The sequence below is a fragment of the Poecilia latipinna genome, unplaced genomic scaffold (genome assembly GCF_001443285.1).
Source record: "Poecilia latipinna isolate Pla-1442-1.1 unplaced genomic scaffold, P_latipinna-1.0 Scaffold685, whole genome shotgun sequence".
Taxonomy (NCBI): Eukaryota; Metazoa; Chordata; class Actinopteri; order Cyprinodontiformes; family Poeciliidae; genus Poecilia; species Poecilia latipinna.
In genome coordinates, this window is record NW_015113301.1 from 35,155 (window position 1) to 50,828 (window position 15,674).

The 15,674-nt window shown below is 36.5% G+C and overlaps 1 protein-coding gene across 3 annotated transcripts in view; it reads right to left on the reverse strand.

The window, feature by feature from the left end:
• Positions 1-271: 271 nt before the first annotated feature.
• tnr (tenascin R (restrictin, janusin)) overlaps positions 272-15,674 on the reverse strand; it is a 110,141-nt gene continuing 94,738 nt past the window's right edge. For all 3 annotated transcript variants that reach the window (XM_015044657.1, XM_015044658.1, XM_015044656.1), the window contains 6 exons: positions 14,098-14,230; positions 13,004-13,155; positions 12,762-12,858; positions 6,328-6,489; positions 5,924-6,087; positions 272-3,133 (listed from right to left, as the gene is read on the reverse strand). In XM_015044657.1, coding sequence (XP_014900143.1) covers positions 3,014-3,133; positions 5,924-6,087; positions 6,328-6,489; positions 12,762-12,858; positions 13,004-13,155; positions 14,098-14,230 — 828 coding nt within the window. In that variant the 3' untranslated portion in view covers positions 272-3,013. The remainder of the gene's footprint in view (positions 3,134-5,923; positions 6,088-6,327; positions 6,490-12,761; positions 12,859-13,003; positions 13,156-14,097; positions 14,231-15,674) is intronic.

A 15,674-nucleotide genomic window follows, 5' to 3' on the forward strand; every position in this document is an offset into this window, starting at 1 on the left:
ATTATGTAAAGCACTTTGAAATGCCTTGATGCTGAAATGTGCTATACAAATAAAATTTGATTTGATTTTGATTTGATTTCTTAGAATAAAGTGAGAAAAAAAAGAAAAAAAATCAGAAAAGTTGTCCAAGAGCCATTGAAGACCACCCTAAAAACACCATCGATATATGGAGCAAAGAACATAATAATGTGTGTCTGTCTTTCAGCATATCATACTGACTGAGCTCATCTAACAGAAAATGGAGGAAGGAAAAGATGGATTTTTTTTTTTAAGTCAGACAACAAACTTGAACTTTTAACTGGTTTCAGAAACGGAAAATAAAACGGCAAGAACTGAATTTAATCCAATTGAAAATCTAGGGAATAACTGAAGATCGGAAAGCATAGAAAAGCAAACAACCTTCAATATTTTAAAACTTTTGGATAGAAATACTTATCAAAATCATACCTGAGCAATGCCTACAATCTTGAGATTTTTTTCACTACCAACAGACAATTTTTTTCCCCCAGACAAACAAAACAGACTTATTATTTTTCTTTGTTTTGTTTTATTTGTATGTGTGGAATACTTGGATAGTTACAAGAATCTGGTATGAATTTCATGTCAACAGCCTGAATATAAATATATGCATCAGAAAAATTAGGTGTTCAGTAGTTATTTTCCCCGCCGTAAATAAAAATGACAGTTCTGTTTTTGTTTGATTTACAAGCACCTTGGCGTTTGCAAAGAGAGAAATTGCCAGAACACAAAATACAGTCCGTTTCCTTTCAGAAGAGTTTCCAGACCATTATCCATTTTACAAATCCCAAAGAAGAGAAATTTATCAAAGCAAGTAATTAAATAAGTACACATACACATATTAATCTACTTCACTATAAATAACTAAGAGAAGTTTATTGCATGAGAGAGTCTGAAATCCTTTGACAATAAAAAAACCAATCATCAACCTGGGAAAGGTTTCATGTTGGTTAAAAGGCTTAAAGTGGGGGGGGGGGAAGGCAATTTAAATCTATTTTTAAAACATTTCAGGGGCAGGTTTAAGACAGAACAAAAGATAAATATGTGCACAAATATATACTAAAGACATTTGTTGTTCACTCTCAAGTTCTTGGTAGCATTTCAGTCAACATGCAAGTGGGCTCCTCTCATCCCTTCACACAACAGTGGTTAGTAATGCACCGTTTTTAGCAGGAATTCCCCAGAGGGGTTTCTTTGTTGGCTTCCATCGAATGGGGTCAGTGAAAGTAAAAGACAGTTCAACTTCATATCTACATGAGTATATTAGTAGTAGTAGTAGTAGTAATAGTAGAAGTAGTAGAACAGGGGAGGGCAACTATTTTCAATCTCTAGAAAAAAAAATAGAGTCTGATTGGTTGGTTTACTTCAGAGAATTTACGTCCTCTGTAAAGGAGATACAGAAAATAATAGGAAACAAAGTGTTTGATTACCTAATAAATGAGACAAAATGTTGCTTATAGTGACATTGGTTTCTTTCTTCCAGTCATGTTTGTTTTGTCTGTCTTAAACTCAGGCAGAAAGACTGCTGTCAGCTAACTGGCCCCGAACGCCTCGTGTGCCACCGTGAACACATGGTTGGTTGGCAAGCCGTGGATTACGCCAACCCCACTAAAAGGAACACATTCCCAGCAGTGTTAGTGGATTTCTTTGTTTCGCGAAGCAGCTTAAACAGTGAAGCGAGTACAAGGAAAACTTGGCTTCGCTCCACCTTCTGTTCTGCTTTCTTTGTTTAGTTCATTTCAGCAAGCAGCAGGAGGGGAGCCAGATTTAAAACTGCACTATGCCCACAGCGACTTTGTTCTGAATAGCATTTAGAAAGTTTCGCTTCGCATTTGGGGGGAATCACAATGACTACAAAAGGGGGCTTGAAATGTGGTGCAGTATCAAGACAGCCTGGGTGACAGAAACAGCTGAGCTCATTTTCCATCGTTAAATCTTTATTACGAAGGCCTTTGGTTAACTGTTGCGTCATTTCCGCAAGAAATCCCTACGTCAGCAACAAAGTTACATTTTCTGACTGCAATTTGCTTGGAAATGAAATCGAGTACAAAATGCCCATGAACAACTAAATGTGTTCACCTAACATAATGAACTGCAATGGCTTAGCTGTGTTTCCGCTCTCAGTGCAGACATCGTCTCGGTGAGGCTACCAAATATATAACAATGTGTGAAGTAGTTTACATTACACATGAATAAAATAAATTACAAGGCAATGAAGATGTTGCTGGTGAATTATTTGATTAATGATTATTTTGTATATTCAATTTTGCTGTGTAATGTTATTTTTTTTTTTCTGACTCAGTCCAGTATGTTACTATTTTTGAGTTAACTTAATCAAGGTTCATAAACCAAGGCATCAAATTATAGATGGACTCAGTCACATTATTAGCTATAAAAATATATTTATATATATATATTACAGAGTTTTAAGGGCATATATTATTGATTTCAGTGTCATTTTGTAATGGCTAAAAAAAGCGCAGTATCCTACTCTTAACAGCATTTCTGAGCACAATTCAGCATCTCAAAGAAGGACAACTCAAATATTAAGGTTAAACCAAAACATCTTCGTTTGCCTTCCCTCTTTTTATTTTTACAGCAGTTACGACCATTGTCATTCTGAGTACTTAATAAATTACATACATTGTCTTCTAAGCAGAAGTACAGCAGGAAAAGACAGCATATGCTGGGCAGGCGGAAAGATCAACAGAGTTTGGATGTGGTGTCAAAACCTCTCTGCTATTTTCTGACCGTATCCAGGTTAAAATAACAAGTTGGTAAAGTATTAATTTATGAAATTTGCTAAATGAAATATTAGTAGCTTTGTTTAATTGCTCACTCATTCAATCTCTGCGGCCTCACTAACGAGATGTGGCACAGTTTAATTCCAGCCTGCCTTTGCGGTCAGAGAGGCGCACAGATAGCAGAGATTCAACACCCGGTATCGTCTAAACTCCATTTATCCACGACTCTGGGCAGGGCGGAGGCGGTGTGTTTATACAGAGGTGGATCGTCTCCTCTTACTGCTGATACTGCGAAAGTTGAAGGGCCTCATCTTCATCTCCACAAAGGGAATGGAAAACTCGTGGCCTTTCCAGTGGTACCAGTTGATACCCTGCAAGAATGGAAGTAAAACTTAGAGATGCTGCCTCAATCTGAAAATGTTATGCTCTAATAAAGACTAACAACTCTAATGTACAAATCTTATAATAAAGAGCTTTCTAAACATAACAGTGTAGTCTTGCTGTGTGGACACAATTTATCAAGATGATAGTTCAATAACTACATTTAAGAAAAATGACTTCAAATGGAAAAACTTATTTGTTTTTACTTCACAACAGCAAAGGATTGGTTGGGCACATTTTCCTAATTTGCCTACTTAAAATCAACTCTCTCTTCTAGTCAGACCACAGTTTCGTAATTGTTTAGTTAAAAATAAATGAGTCATAAAAAATACACTGAAGCTAGATGAGAGTGAAACTTATTAAGCTAATTACAAATGCTGCACAGCAGCTAACATACATTGCGTTTAGTGAGCTTGTGTCTGTTTGCTACTTCATCACATTTATGTTCTCTAGCAGAAACCTTTGTGGGATATAACTTCAAGCAGCTTCGATATGATTAAGCCCGTAACTATCATGAAATGGTGTTGTGTTGGTTTTACTTCACAAAACATTAAAACTGTAAAGTTGGATTTACCATGAAAAATTGCCTCCTCTTTTTGAGTGTGTGATATTTGTGTACTGAAGCTTTTACATTGAAGAAAAAAAAAAAAAACTGAAAACATTTAAGATCAAGGCTCAAAAAGGAAATGTCATAGTTTGTGAAGAGAAACATTAATTTTAGTAACAGTCGCATGTCAGAAATACAGACCAGAGATATGATTCTAAATTTACAATTAGCCAAAATGCTAATGTTAGCCTAAATGCTAACATTCAGTAGCATGCGAGGTATCACTAGCATGTTGTCTTCCATTGACTTCCTCCTTTCAGTATACTAAACACAGCTAATACATAAAAACATATTTTAGGGAAAAGGCTAATAACAATGGGGGCCAGTGAAATGCTAATATTTTCCCTAATGTTAATCTCTTAACCCCAATAATAGTTTTATTCTAGCCCTTTTGTGCGTCATCTCCATCTGCTTCTTCTCATCTGTAGCCTTCATGAGATTTTCATTTTAAGTCTACCTTCATTCTATATTTGCTTCTGCATTTTATTTTTGTTTTTTTAACTTCAAGATGTCAAAAGGAAAAAAACCAGAAGCAGAGAGGGAAAAACAGGACTTCTCTAAAGCCTTCGTGACTCAGCCTGATTTTTACTTCACACACACACAAGCACAAGCACGTACAAACACCGACAGAAAAAAAAAAAAAAAAAAAATTCATGGCTTGTACAGCGTTTCCTGCATGAGGCTGAAAAAGGGGTTGACATAACATCAAGGCTTTATATGGCTGCACCTGAGTTTATTATAAATAAGAAAATATTTTAAATTACTTTGTTTTCCATCGCAAAAAAATACTCCTCCAAAATAACTAGAAGCTTTTGGAAGTGTTCAGATGATTTGAACCCTCTTCGCAGTGTGTTTTGTGGATCATATTTTCCCTAGGAATGTATAACAAGAAGATCTGTGCAGCAGTTGTTTCTGAGCTGCTCCGCAAGGCCACTCAGGATGCTCTTTCAAGTGTTTTAATTTGCTAATAATTAGTCTTTCAATTCAAGAGGTTTTAACCTTTAATCAGTGTGCTGTAATGGCTTCCTTTCATGTCGATTTTCGCAAATGCCAAAATACACTTTGAAAATGTCAACCTTTTCAAATGAGGACATTTAGTTTAATAGGCGATTGATTCAAATGGCCACAAAAATAACAAATATAAAACCTCAACCACCACACCACACAAACAAGGAAAACTACAGAAAATTAGAGAAAATAGAATTGAAAAAAAACATGGACTCTGTTTATGGGAAGACAATAAACTGTTGACTTGTGTATTTTTACTGATGTAAGCACCTCTTAGCAATATGTAAACTTGTCGTAGCATAGTGCTCCGACGCCATTAGCAGTACATAGATGGCACTTTGACACAGCTTTTCTAACCTTACAGAGCAATTCCCCGCTATAGCTTACATTCACCACATGTACCGATACGCAGGAGCACTTTGACATACGGTGATGCTGGCCAGGATGGTCGGGATTGTTGGAATTGAGTTCACACCCCCTAAATGTCAGATGACTAATCTTCCCACTGGGTCACAGCCACCCAGGGACGGTTGCTGCTCTAACATTGTTGACAAAATACTGTGAAATGATACAGAGACAACTAAACTTGAACCAAATGACACAAGTTTTCAGAGAAGTAAAGACGAAAAGGAAATCCTTTAATAAAGATCGCAAAAAATAAAAATCCTAAAGATTTATAGGAAAAGGCTTAATACTATCACATTGTTGATACAAAGGCAAAATCAGGATAGGGAATCTGCAAAAAAAACCTTTGTCCCTAACAACACAGTGTGTCAAAGCTTGGAAAAGAGTTTTTAGATTGGTTGAAGCGATTCATAAACAGCGGATCAGGCCAAAGTTTGTAAGTTAGAAACTAATGACAGGAAAGTCTTTGTTTTTGTTAATTTAATGGACACAAGCAAACATTTTGGGGATTACAGATTATCAACAGCTTGCTATCTTAGATGACCTGAATTACAATATATCCTTCATCACTTCAATCCTCCCACAAAGTTGAATCTACATTACACAAGTATTGGTTAAAGCCGCTAATCTAAAGGTAAAGAGGTCCGATTCTAAGAAGAACCAAACTTGTAAAATGGAACTGATTCAGAGTAAAGCTGAGAAATGGTTACACTTTTATGTTACATTTTGAACTGTGAATGTAGTGAGTTAAAGGACAGACCTGACTGTGTCTGGACTCGCCATATTTTCCGTTGAGGTTGGCCCGGTGGCAGTTCTTGTACCACCAGGCTCCTTTGTAGGACAAGGCACAGTTAGTGACAGCAATGTCATTGTCTCTGTCTTTAGTGGAGAATGGGCGGCCCTGGTGGTAGCTGAAAGAGTCACCTGTGATCAGAGAAGAGCAGGAAAACATTTAATATCACTGGGATGTACAACCACAATTAACAGTAACATGATTTAAAAAAGCAGCAGGGATATAAGAAGTGAAACAGAAAGAAGTCTTTGTGAAGTACACCCAGGAAAAAAAAAATTACATAAGTGTCAATTTTTAAACAAAATTAACGGTCAGCTTTGAGTGTTGAAGAGCTACATGCTGAAAATGCTCTTTATGGCCAAACCACCTACCAGCAGTGCCATTATATTCTCCTATCCTGAGCTTGTAGAGGTTTCTTGCATCTCCAATGGAAAATTTGTCATAATTGGCATAAACTGATTCCTGTCCGTCCCTCATGTCAATTCTCAGCTCATAGCGTCCCTGAGAAGCAATCTTCTGGATGTTATCAAGACCTGTAGAAAAACAAGTAATTGTTTAAAACATTAAGTAAATGTAGGAGAGTAAGTTTAAAAAAAAAAAATTCTGGAAACTAATTGTTCACAAGGCATGTGTGGGAGGAACAGCTGCAGAGAAGGATGAAAAACCAACAGTGGTAAACATAGCTTTAAGATTACTGAGAAGCAAAGGTGATTCAAGGGTCTGCAGGACATTCAAAAGGTGTGAATTCAGTGCTTCCGGAACTACAGCACACAGATTTATCCACAACTACAATTTAGTTCCCTTGTGCTGAACCGCTTGAACAAGTCTATGTCCGAAGCATCAAACCCGGACTGAAGTACTTGAGATTGCTCGAGGAAAAAGTACTTGACGTTGTTGGGTGGTTCAAAGTCCTTTTAAGAAAGAAAAGGCAAAACTCTACAGTCTAGAAGGTAATGGTTTGTTGAGCTATGTCATCTAATAGTGAGGATTCACTGTGTTTTATATCAAGTCCAAAGTCTGCGTGAATGCAGGAAACCTTAGAGAACTTTATTCTGATATGCTGACAAGTTTTTTTGGAGATGCTGATCATTTTGAGCAGGACTTTGTATCCACCTACATTGTAATATTCTAATTTTCTGTGTTTTAACTAATCGGTATAATGATCTAGAGTTTCCATTTTTTAGTTGAATTACTGAAACAAATGAACATTTCAATATTTATTCCAATATAAAGGAGTATAAGGGCCAGGCCAGGAAATAAAGTCATAATATTATGAGAATAAACTTATATGACAATAAAACTATGAGAATAAGGTTATCAGACAAAAAAGTCTAAATAATATGGTAAAAATATTATGATATTACTAGAATAAAGTCAGAATATTGTGAGAGTGAAGTAGTCATTTTATAGGAACTGCTACATGAAAATAATCAAAAACTAAAATTTGAAATGGAGAACATCGTATGCATCTTTATTCTTGTAATATTCTGAAGATATTCTCGTAATTAAAAAAATAAATAAAAATCTTAACCTAGCCTTAATACTCCATCATATTCCAATGTTGTGAAATGCCTCACCATCAATTGTAATATTTCTAAAAGTTAAATTCAAGGGAGCCAATCAAAATAAATGTCTTTGAGTAAATAAAAGAAACATAAAGAGCGATTTCTTGTAAATCTGGATTATTATCTAACAAATGTGCAAATTCCAGCAATGTTGAGAGACCACAGGCAGCTTAAAGTTGAGAGCTTTTCTGACTGTAAATAGCCAAAATATTCACAGACTTTATGCTCCAAGACGCAGCTCCATGTCAGTCTTTTCGCCACCGGTTTATGGGGGGCGAAAGGTTGCATCCCGATAAGTGCATCCGTCAAACGCCTTTGTCAGCCGCCGTGTATGACTGACGCTGCAGAGTGGTGGACGCTGTCGCCACCTGCCCTCCTCCAAATACCACATCTCGCAACTCTCTGAGATCTGTGTCTGTTGCTTGCTATCTCAGAGGCAGCAGATACAAAGCTCGTTTGAACCCTCGACATGCGATAAGGTCCCACACCGACCTGAGCGATTGGAGCTGCCTTCGCTATCAGATTACAACAAGCGCCCATTTGGAAAAAGAGCGTCCCTCTCTGCTTAACCTCTAGCAGATGCATCACATGTGCACTTTAGATGAACCAACCTGAGGAAAGATTTGACAGGAATTAAATCTCCAGCCTTTACTGATAAGAAGTGGTGCAGCAGGAAAACTAAGTCTGCTGTAATACAGTTTGTCAATGGAAGAGAGATACAATCGATGTTACAACCCAGGGGCACTTAGGGCGATGGGGAAAAAAGCAATTGTGGTAATAAAACTGAGGTTAACAATGAGTCGCTTTTAAATTCTGTTGTATAACATAGTTGTGTTATCAGCTATTAATGCGTCACCCATCATTTATACTTTTTCTTTCTTTTTTTTTTTTTTTTACTGCTTCATTCTTAAGTGTGGTGACCGAAAATGCATTTTGACACACGATTGAGCCCCTGTGCTATTATCCTCCATTTTATTACCGGCCTCACTCCCACCCTTATGCTGAAACAATAAGGGGAGAATTAAAAAGCAAAAGGATGGGATAATGATTGCAGATTGCTCCCAGTCACCTGAACGTCTCTTTTTATTACATCATCAAACTAAAACTGCGTTCAGCAGAGGTCAGCGAGCATGGTGCAAATAAAGAGCACCGTTAAAAATGATCGTCCTCAAACTACAGCGGATAATTATCAAACTCTTTACCGCTGGCCAGTCGAGTGGCTCGTCTTTTCAGTTTGAGTGGATTTAATATCTGTGTTTATGGTTCCGATTGTGCAGTAAATTGCTATTCTGAGTGCAGAGGTGGTGATTAGCTGAATGTTTGCCGCAATGGCTCCCCAAGGCTATGACTGTGATCTAATTTATTGACGCCTGCACACAGTGGAACTACACTGACATTGGGCAAGATGTCACTAGATGTACATTTATAACAATAAAAACGTCTGAGGTCACTTCTTAAATGGTAAATACTGAAAGGAGAAATGGAATACAATATTTAGTATGCTTTAAAAGTTAAGTACATAATAACTGACCACGTATGTCAGTGTAAAAACAAAAAAAAAACCAGCAAAAAAAACCTATATTTGTATTGGATCACTTCACTTGGCACACTGTGCTCATAACAACTTGGCTTCACTGGGTTCATATTTCATTAAAGAAAATTTGTAAATATGAATTGCCACAGGATTTTCTTTATCCGAGACTCCCTTCTGTAATTCAACAACATATTGCCTTCTCTAAGTTGGCAGCTCCGTTTCAGTTTTATTGTTTTTGAGTCTTTTTTTGGCAAGGTGTGGGGTGATCACCATGGAGGGTTTTAGACTCGCTTCCTCGGTAATGTTGCCATACTCAATTGCACTACTGGCATGACGTTTTGGAGTTTTCAACGTAAGAATAAACACTCACAATTTTAATCTTTGGCAAATATGATTTGAATATGGTTTTATAAAACTTAAAATGACACGTTTTTATTAACTCGAGTAACAAATGTGTGACAAGTTTAACACGAGTTAAGTGTAAAGGGGTGCCGGTGTCGTCCCCCTCTGGTTGAAAAGGGGTGCGGGTTTTAATATTTTTATCTTTATTTTTTATTTATTTATTAATTTTTATTTAATCTAAATATTTTGTTAAATTTTTTATCTCTTTTTTTTACTGTTTATTCAATGTTACATGACTGTGTTTCTGTTTTTAATTATGTAAAGCACTTTGAAATGCCTTGCTGCTGAAATGTGCTATACAAATAAAATTTGATTTGACTTGAAGACACCGTTAAGAAGAGAAGCTGAAACAAGGTAGACATTATTATGATCATAAACTACAAACAAATACATTCTAGAAGCATTCAGTGGCAAAATTAAATCCGTTTTATCCTATATGATTATAGTGTAATTAGCAGACAGGTGGTCCCACAATCTAATGAAATGTATTTACTTAATACCAGAAAAGCTGGTGGCTCTTATGAGAGCAGAATTCCTTGGTATTTAGTTTGTGTGGATCATTCAAGTATGGGTTATGTCACTGACATAAAACTCCAGCAATGGTAATGCTTTTACCTATAAGACTTAGTCCAAATAATGTAAAATCTATTATTAACCAATCAGTCCTAAAAGTTGAGATCTTAGAAACTTCACCCTGTGTCGTTTTTCGCAGTAAGCGTGAATCGGTTACCGCCGTCAAGATACATCAAGGTTTCCAGGCTCAACTATTCTAACTAGCAGATCATTCGGCTAACATGACAACTTCATGTTTTCTTTCTGAATGTTTTGTGCCAAACAACAGAGTCTGCTGAGCTCCAAGCTGGGATGTTGACTAACGTCTGGCATTACAGAAAATTCTTGATCCTCCACACCCAGAGCTTACATCAAGCAGCTTGTATGCACTGAAAAGACACAATTAGAGACCAAATATATATATTATATATATATATATATATACTGCTCAAAAAAATAAAGGGAACATTTCACTTTGTGTGTGGCTCCAAATCCAGGCCTCCATTGGTTAATAAATTTGATTTCCATTGATGATTTTTGTGATTTTGTTGTCAGCACATTCAACTTTGTACAGAACAAAGTATTCAATGAGAATATTTCATTCATTCAGATCTAGGATGTGTTATTTGAGTGTTCCCTTTATGTTTTTTGAGCAGTGTGTGTATACATATATATATATATATATATATATATATATATATATATATATATATAACAAAACAAAAACAGAAAGGGTATAGAGTGCAGCCTGGAAGGCAACAACAAAATAAAGAAAGGAGACAAAGTCAGCTTTTTGTGGTGCATGTTCAGAGGAGGTGAAAGGACTCAGTATGAGTGACTCCACTGTAGAGGAAAGAGGTCAGATAAAATTTTGTACTCACTGAACTACATATATTTTTCCAGGGCTCTTTTGATTGTAATCTAGAGGCACAGCCATTAAACATACAGTAAATCGGTGTTAGTATGCTTCAGCGTAATGCCCCTCAGGTGGTCTTGTCGAAAAAAGCAAAGACATATCTGTGACTTAGTATCTCAAAGTAGGTAAAGAATCTGGAATTTCTCTCTCTGTCTCAGCCTTTGCTTTAGCAGAAGATATCTCCCTTTTGTTTCAGCTGAAATACAACAGCTATAGATAAAGAATGAATTTATGACAGCGTGCTTTTAACATCTATCTTTGAACACTTTCCCTGTGGTGGTGCAGAACTAACATAAGAAGCTTCAGTTCAACTTAATGACAAGTGAGACTTAATGACAAGTGAGACTACAGATTTAAAAATATCTGATAAAAGAAAAAAAAAAAAAAACATTTTATGCTGTCAGTTCCAGTTCATGATGAGTTAGATCTAAAACTGTCCTTTTAAGTTCTCATCTATTTTCTTACCAAGAGTTTGACTTAATAGTGTGTCTCCTGAAAAGAAAGAATCTTGCTTTGGGTGTAGGAATGTACAATGCAAGTAAGAAACTGTCACAAACATATGATGGACAAGAACCGCCTTTTACATCTATTGCTGTTTTAGAAAGTTCCTTTATTTCCTTAGTCGCCAATATTTGATTCTCATCACTGGATTTTGATTTCTTGTTCACAAATATTAAAACTTACAAAATGAACATATATATAATTTTGCTAGAAACTGTCGGGAACTAAAAATGTGATCAATCTCTACTTTGAAAAAGGACATTTGGATAAATGTTAAATGTCTGTCTGTCTATATATACAATGGTATTTGCATAAGCATTCAATGTTGCAACAATGAACAGTTCTGTAAGCCTTTGCCTGAAACTGTAAATAAAGATGGATGAAAGGCTTAATTCCCCACTTTCCACCCCTCATCATATCAATAATGTGTCAGATTTCTTTAAAAAGCAAAAGATCCCTTTTGAGGCTCCGATTCATGCGATAAAATATTCATGCATTATTTTTTATAAACCATCTGTACTCAAACAATAACACAAAAGGTGACCTGTTGAGCTCATGACTCATTTGCACATTTTGCAATGAATACAATTATAGTTTCATAATGAGATTTAGAGGCAAGAGAAAATGATTCAGCTGTCCATCAAAGGAATGGGAACGTTGAGTTGTTTTTGTCCTTAGATCAGAGCAGCGCAACAATTACCAAGTAATTTCAGCGGGAGATGAGCTCTCGGAGAATTCAGTAATGCATCAAACAGACTTTATAAAGTCAAGTGCCAAAACATGAGATGAGGGAATAAAAATTAGAAAAAAAATAAAAACAGTCCAACGGTATGACTATTCATCACACAAATGTAATAATAAAAAGCCAAAAAGGCCATAACATCTGAACAGAATACTGAAGACGTCTCTCCGCTTTGTAAAATCAATGTATCAATTGAAACCAAGTAGAAACAATGAGGCTCTATTGATTGGATGAACTAAATCATCCAAAGTCAGTGATCTGGTGTGATGCTAGAGACAGAAATACAGCGTTCAGAAAAGTGGAACGAAGATTGAACAAAATAGGTGGCAGGTTGTGGATCAATATTCTGTGTAAAATGGAGCTGAAATATATTGGCAAGGTGGAGACAGTGACATAAAAAAAAATGCAGCCACCTTGAATTGCAGTTCAAAAGTGTCATGGCGTTTTTGATAGACACATCAAAAGTAGACATTGTTCTTCTCTGTTTAGCTCTGAAAATCAAGCAGGATTTGTAGGAGTGGCAGAGGGTGGAAGCAAACTGTTTTTTTTACCATTTCTTTTCTATGTTCACTCACTCAAAGTGGGAAACTTACCAAGCCAAAACTCATCCTCAAGGTTTCCAAATCCAACTCGATAATCACTCCACTTCCTGGAAAAGTCAGTCAGACCATTTTGACGACGCTGAAACACCTGGAAAGGGAAAGGGGATTAAAATAAATTGACTGAGAGGCTCTGTAACAGTAAAAACAAGGTTTCCTATCCTTGCTCTACTGGTTTCTTGCATTTTCTTAATTCAGCCGAAGTGCTAAACAGTGCTGTCTTCACAGTGACTTACAATCCAGCCTCCTTCATCTGTGGTCATGTCACAGTACACCTGCACCCCTTGGCTCGGATCTCTGTTGATGTAAATGGTGTAGACGCCACTCACAGTCTCCCCGTTCAGCAGGTGTTGGGCACAGTTCTGAGGTGTTGAAAACAAACGGCTCCCTGGAGAGGAATGCAGAAATGATGACAGAATTTAATTAGCTTCTGCATTTTTTAGTCAAAAAAAAAAAAAAAAAAGGCATAAGAAAAAGAGAAATATTCTTCCATTGGTTAAAATTTTTCATTTTCCTCCCCCGTTTATGCTCTATCAGATACTGTGCTGCAGGTGTTACCAGAGGGATATGAAAATACTGCTGTTAATATGTTATTTTGTTTTTCAAAAATAGCGAAAACTATTTATATGATGACTGAGGTATGTAGTTTAAGGTTGATCCCATGTAGTATTTGAAATTCCTATTTTTAACTAAGAAGTCAAGTTGTTCTTGCATTAACAGCTTGCAGAGACATGAAATGTGACACAATCTGACATCGAAAGTGAACTGCATCATCCTGTCTAGTTCAAAATCTAAAATACAAGTAAACGTTTGTGATTTGTTAAACAGTTTTTCTCTTTGGGTTTCCTAAGAATATGACTAAAATCTAGTTTTGTTTTCTACTGAATGTAATATTGTTTAACATTCATCTCTGAGATGGACATCTCTCAGTATCATTACTGTATGTTATTTGATACAATGTATTAAGTGAAAATGAAATTAAAGACAAACTAAACCTTCACAACACTTTGGAGCAACATTCATGGGCTTTACAAATAGGTTTTTCCAAGTTTGGAGGGGATAGTCACAATTGAAATTGATATTCTCTTCCTGGCCACATTATTCTGTGTTATTTCTTACAGACAGCCTATAGGTGCAGCAGGCTCACCGTAAGGCAAGGACCTCGAGATAAAAAAAAAAAAAAAATTGCTTCTGCCTTTAAGGAGAGATTATCACGTACCTCTGCTCTGTTAACTCTAACACCACATTCAGTGAAAAACCTCTGGGGCTAAGGAATCCTTCCATAACACAAGTCCAAACAAAGAAAACACATGGGCTGCAAATCCTGTACCTGTAGTAAAGGTGGTGGAAACCACAGCACTGGTATCAAGCCCTCTAGCAGCCTGGAGCTTAACCGTGTACTCTGCGCTCTCCACCAATCCCTCCAGTCGAATCCATGTGTCCTCTGCATCAAGAATCAGCTCCTAGTGCACACACAGTACCAGATTCATTAACATTTACTGTGGGGAGGAAGGCATTGCTTGGCAAAATATATATATATTTTTTTTGCAAAGCTCTTAATCATAGGTGCAACCAGTTGGAAAGTTTGAAAAGACCTTTAAGGTATTCTTGTACTGAACATTCCTAATGGCTTATTTGTATATTTACAGAAAATTAATTTTAGAAGTGTGTCAGAAAAAGAAAATGGGAAAAATCTGGTTAATTAGTTTGTGCTAGAGTAAAGGTTACTGGTCTCACTTTCTGAACGTTCAAGCAGTAAAATGTGTGGAGGGAAATAAATTAAAGTCAAAAAGAAAACAGATGGCAAAGAACGGATGTCATTTACTTTAGATGAAGACGATAAAATAAAAGGGGTTTTCACTGGTTTATGAATGCACTAGTGTTTTTGAGTTTGTTACAGTGTAGCCTGGATACACAGTAAATATATATAAATTAAAAAAAGGAGAATAAAATATTTAGCGGGATTGGAAAAACGGATCACATGTTCTAAGGCGATGTGTCCATGTGAATTATGCATTGAAACAGCTGGTAAAAAGTGTCTCTCTCTTTCTCTCTCTCTCTCTCTTAGGAGCTGACATTCACCCATCTGAGGGCTTTCAGGGTCAGTACATTTATTGCAATCGAAGAGCCCTGTCTTATCAAGGCTAATGCGTACCTCTCTACTCTTTCCTTTCATATCGATTGTGTACGCACAGTTAAGTGGTCAGACGTTTGCCAGGTGTGTATTTGCCCTTGTCTGAGATGTTTTGCCATTCCAGGCATGCACGTCCCCGGGAGTTTTACCTGGACGTAAAACTTAATTGGTAAATGACAGATTAGAAATGAATCTCACTTTTAATTTGTCTAAACCATAAATCCCCATTGTCTCAGCGAGGGAGAAGCTTCATGCACAGAGGCTGACCGACACTGCCTTTATGCAGAAAACTGCTAAAGGCACAGACTCACACTCTGTGGATAAGCAGTATGATACTTGTTCGGCAATAAAGGTTTTGAAAAAACTATAAAATTAAATAGAATTTCATACATGGCGGATTTTCCGTATTAATTTCTTTGTTTGTGGGTTGATAATTTCTGACAAATACTAAACCACAATAAATACCGGGCATAAACAGAAAGGAAAGGGGGTTTTGAGAAAATAGAAGAGCTTTTTATTTCTCCTCACTGAGAATGTAAATCTACAGACTCTGTGAATTCAGGCTTACATGACAGCAAAGCAGAGAGAGCACAAACTCACCCCAATGAAACCGCATACACCCCTTTTTATTGGATCCGCAGGTATAGATGTGTAACAAGACTTTGAAAATTCAAGTTATTGCAGTAGTATGCTGTTCCACTGGAAAGCTTAGAGAGCTAAAACATTTAATTTTATTTATACAATTATTCAAGAATACAATATTGACAAATAAT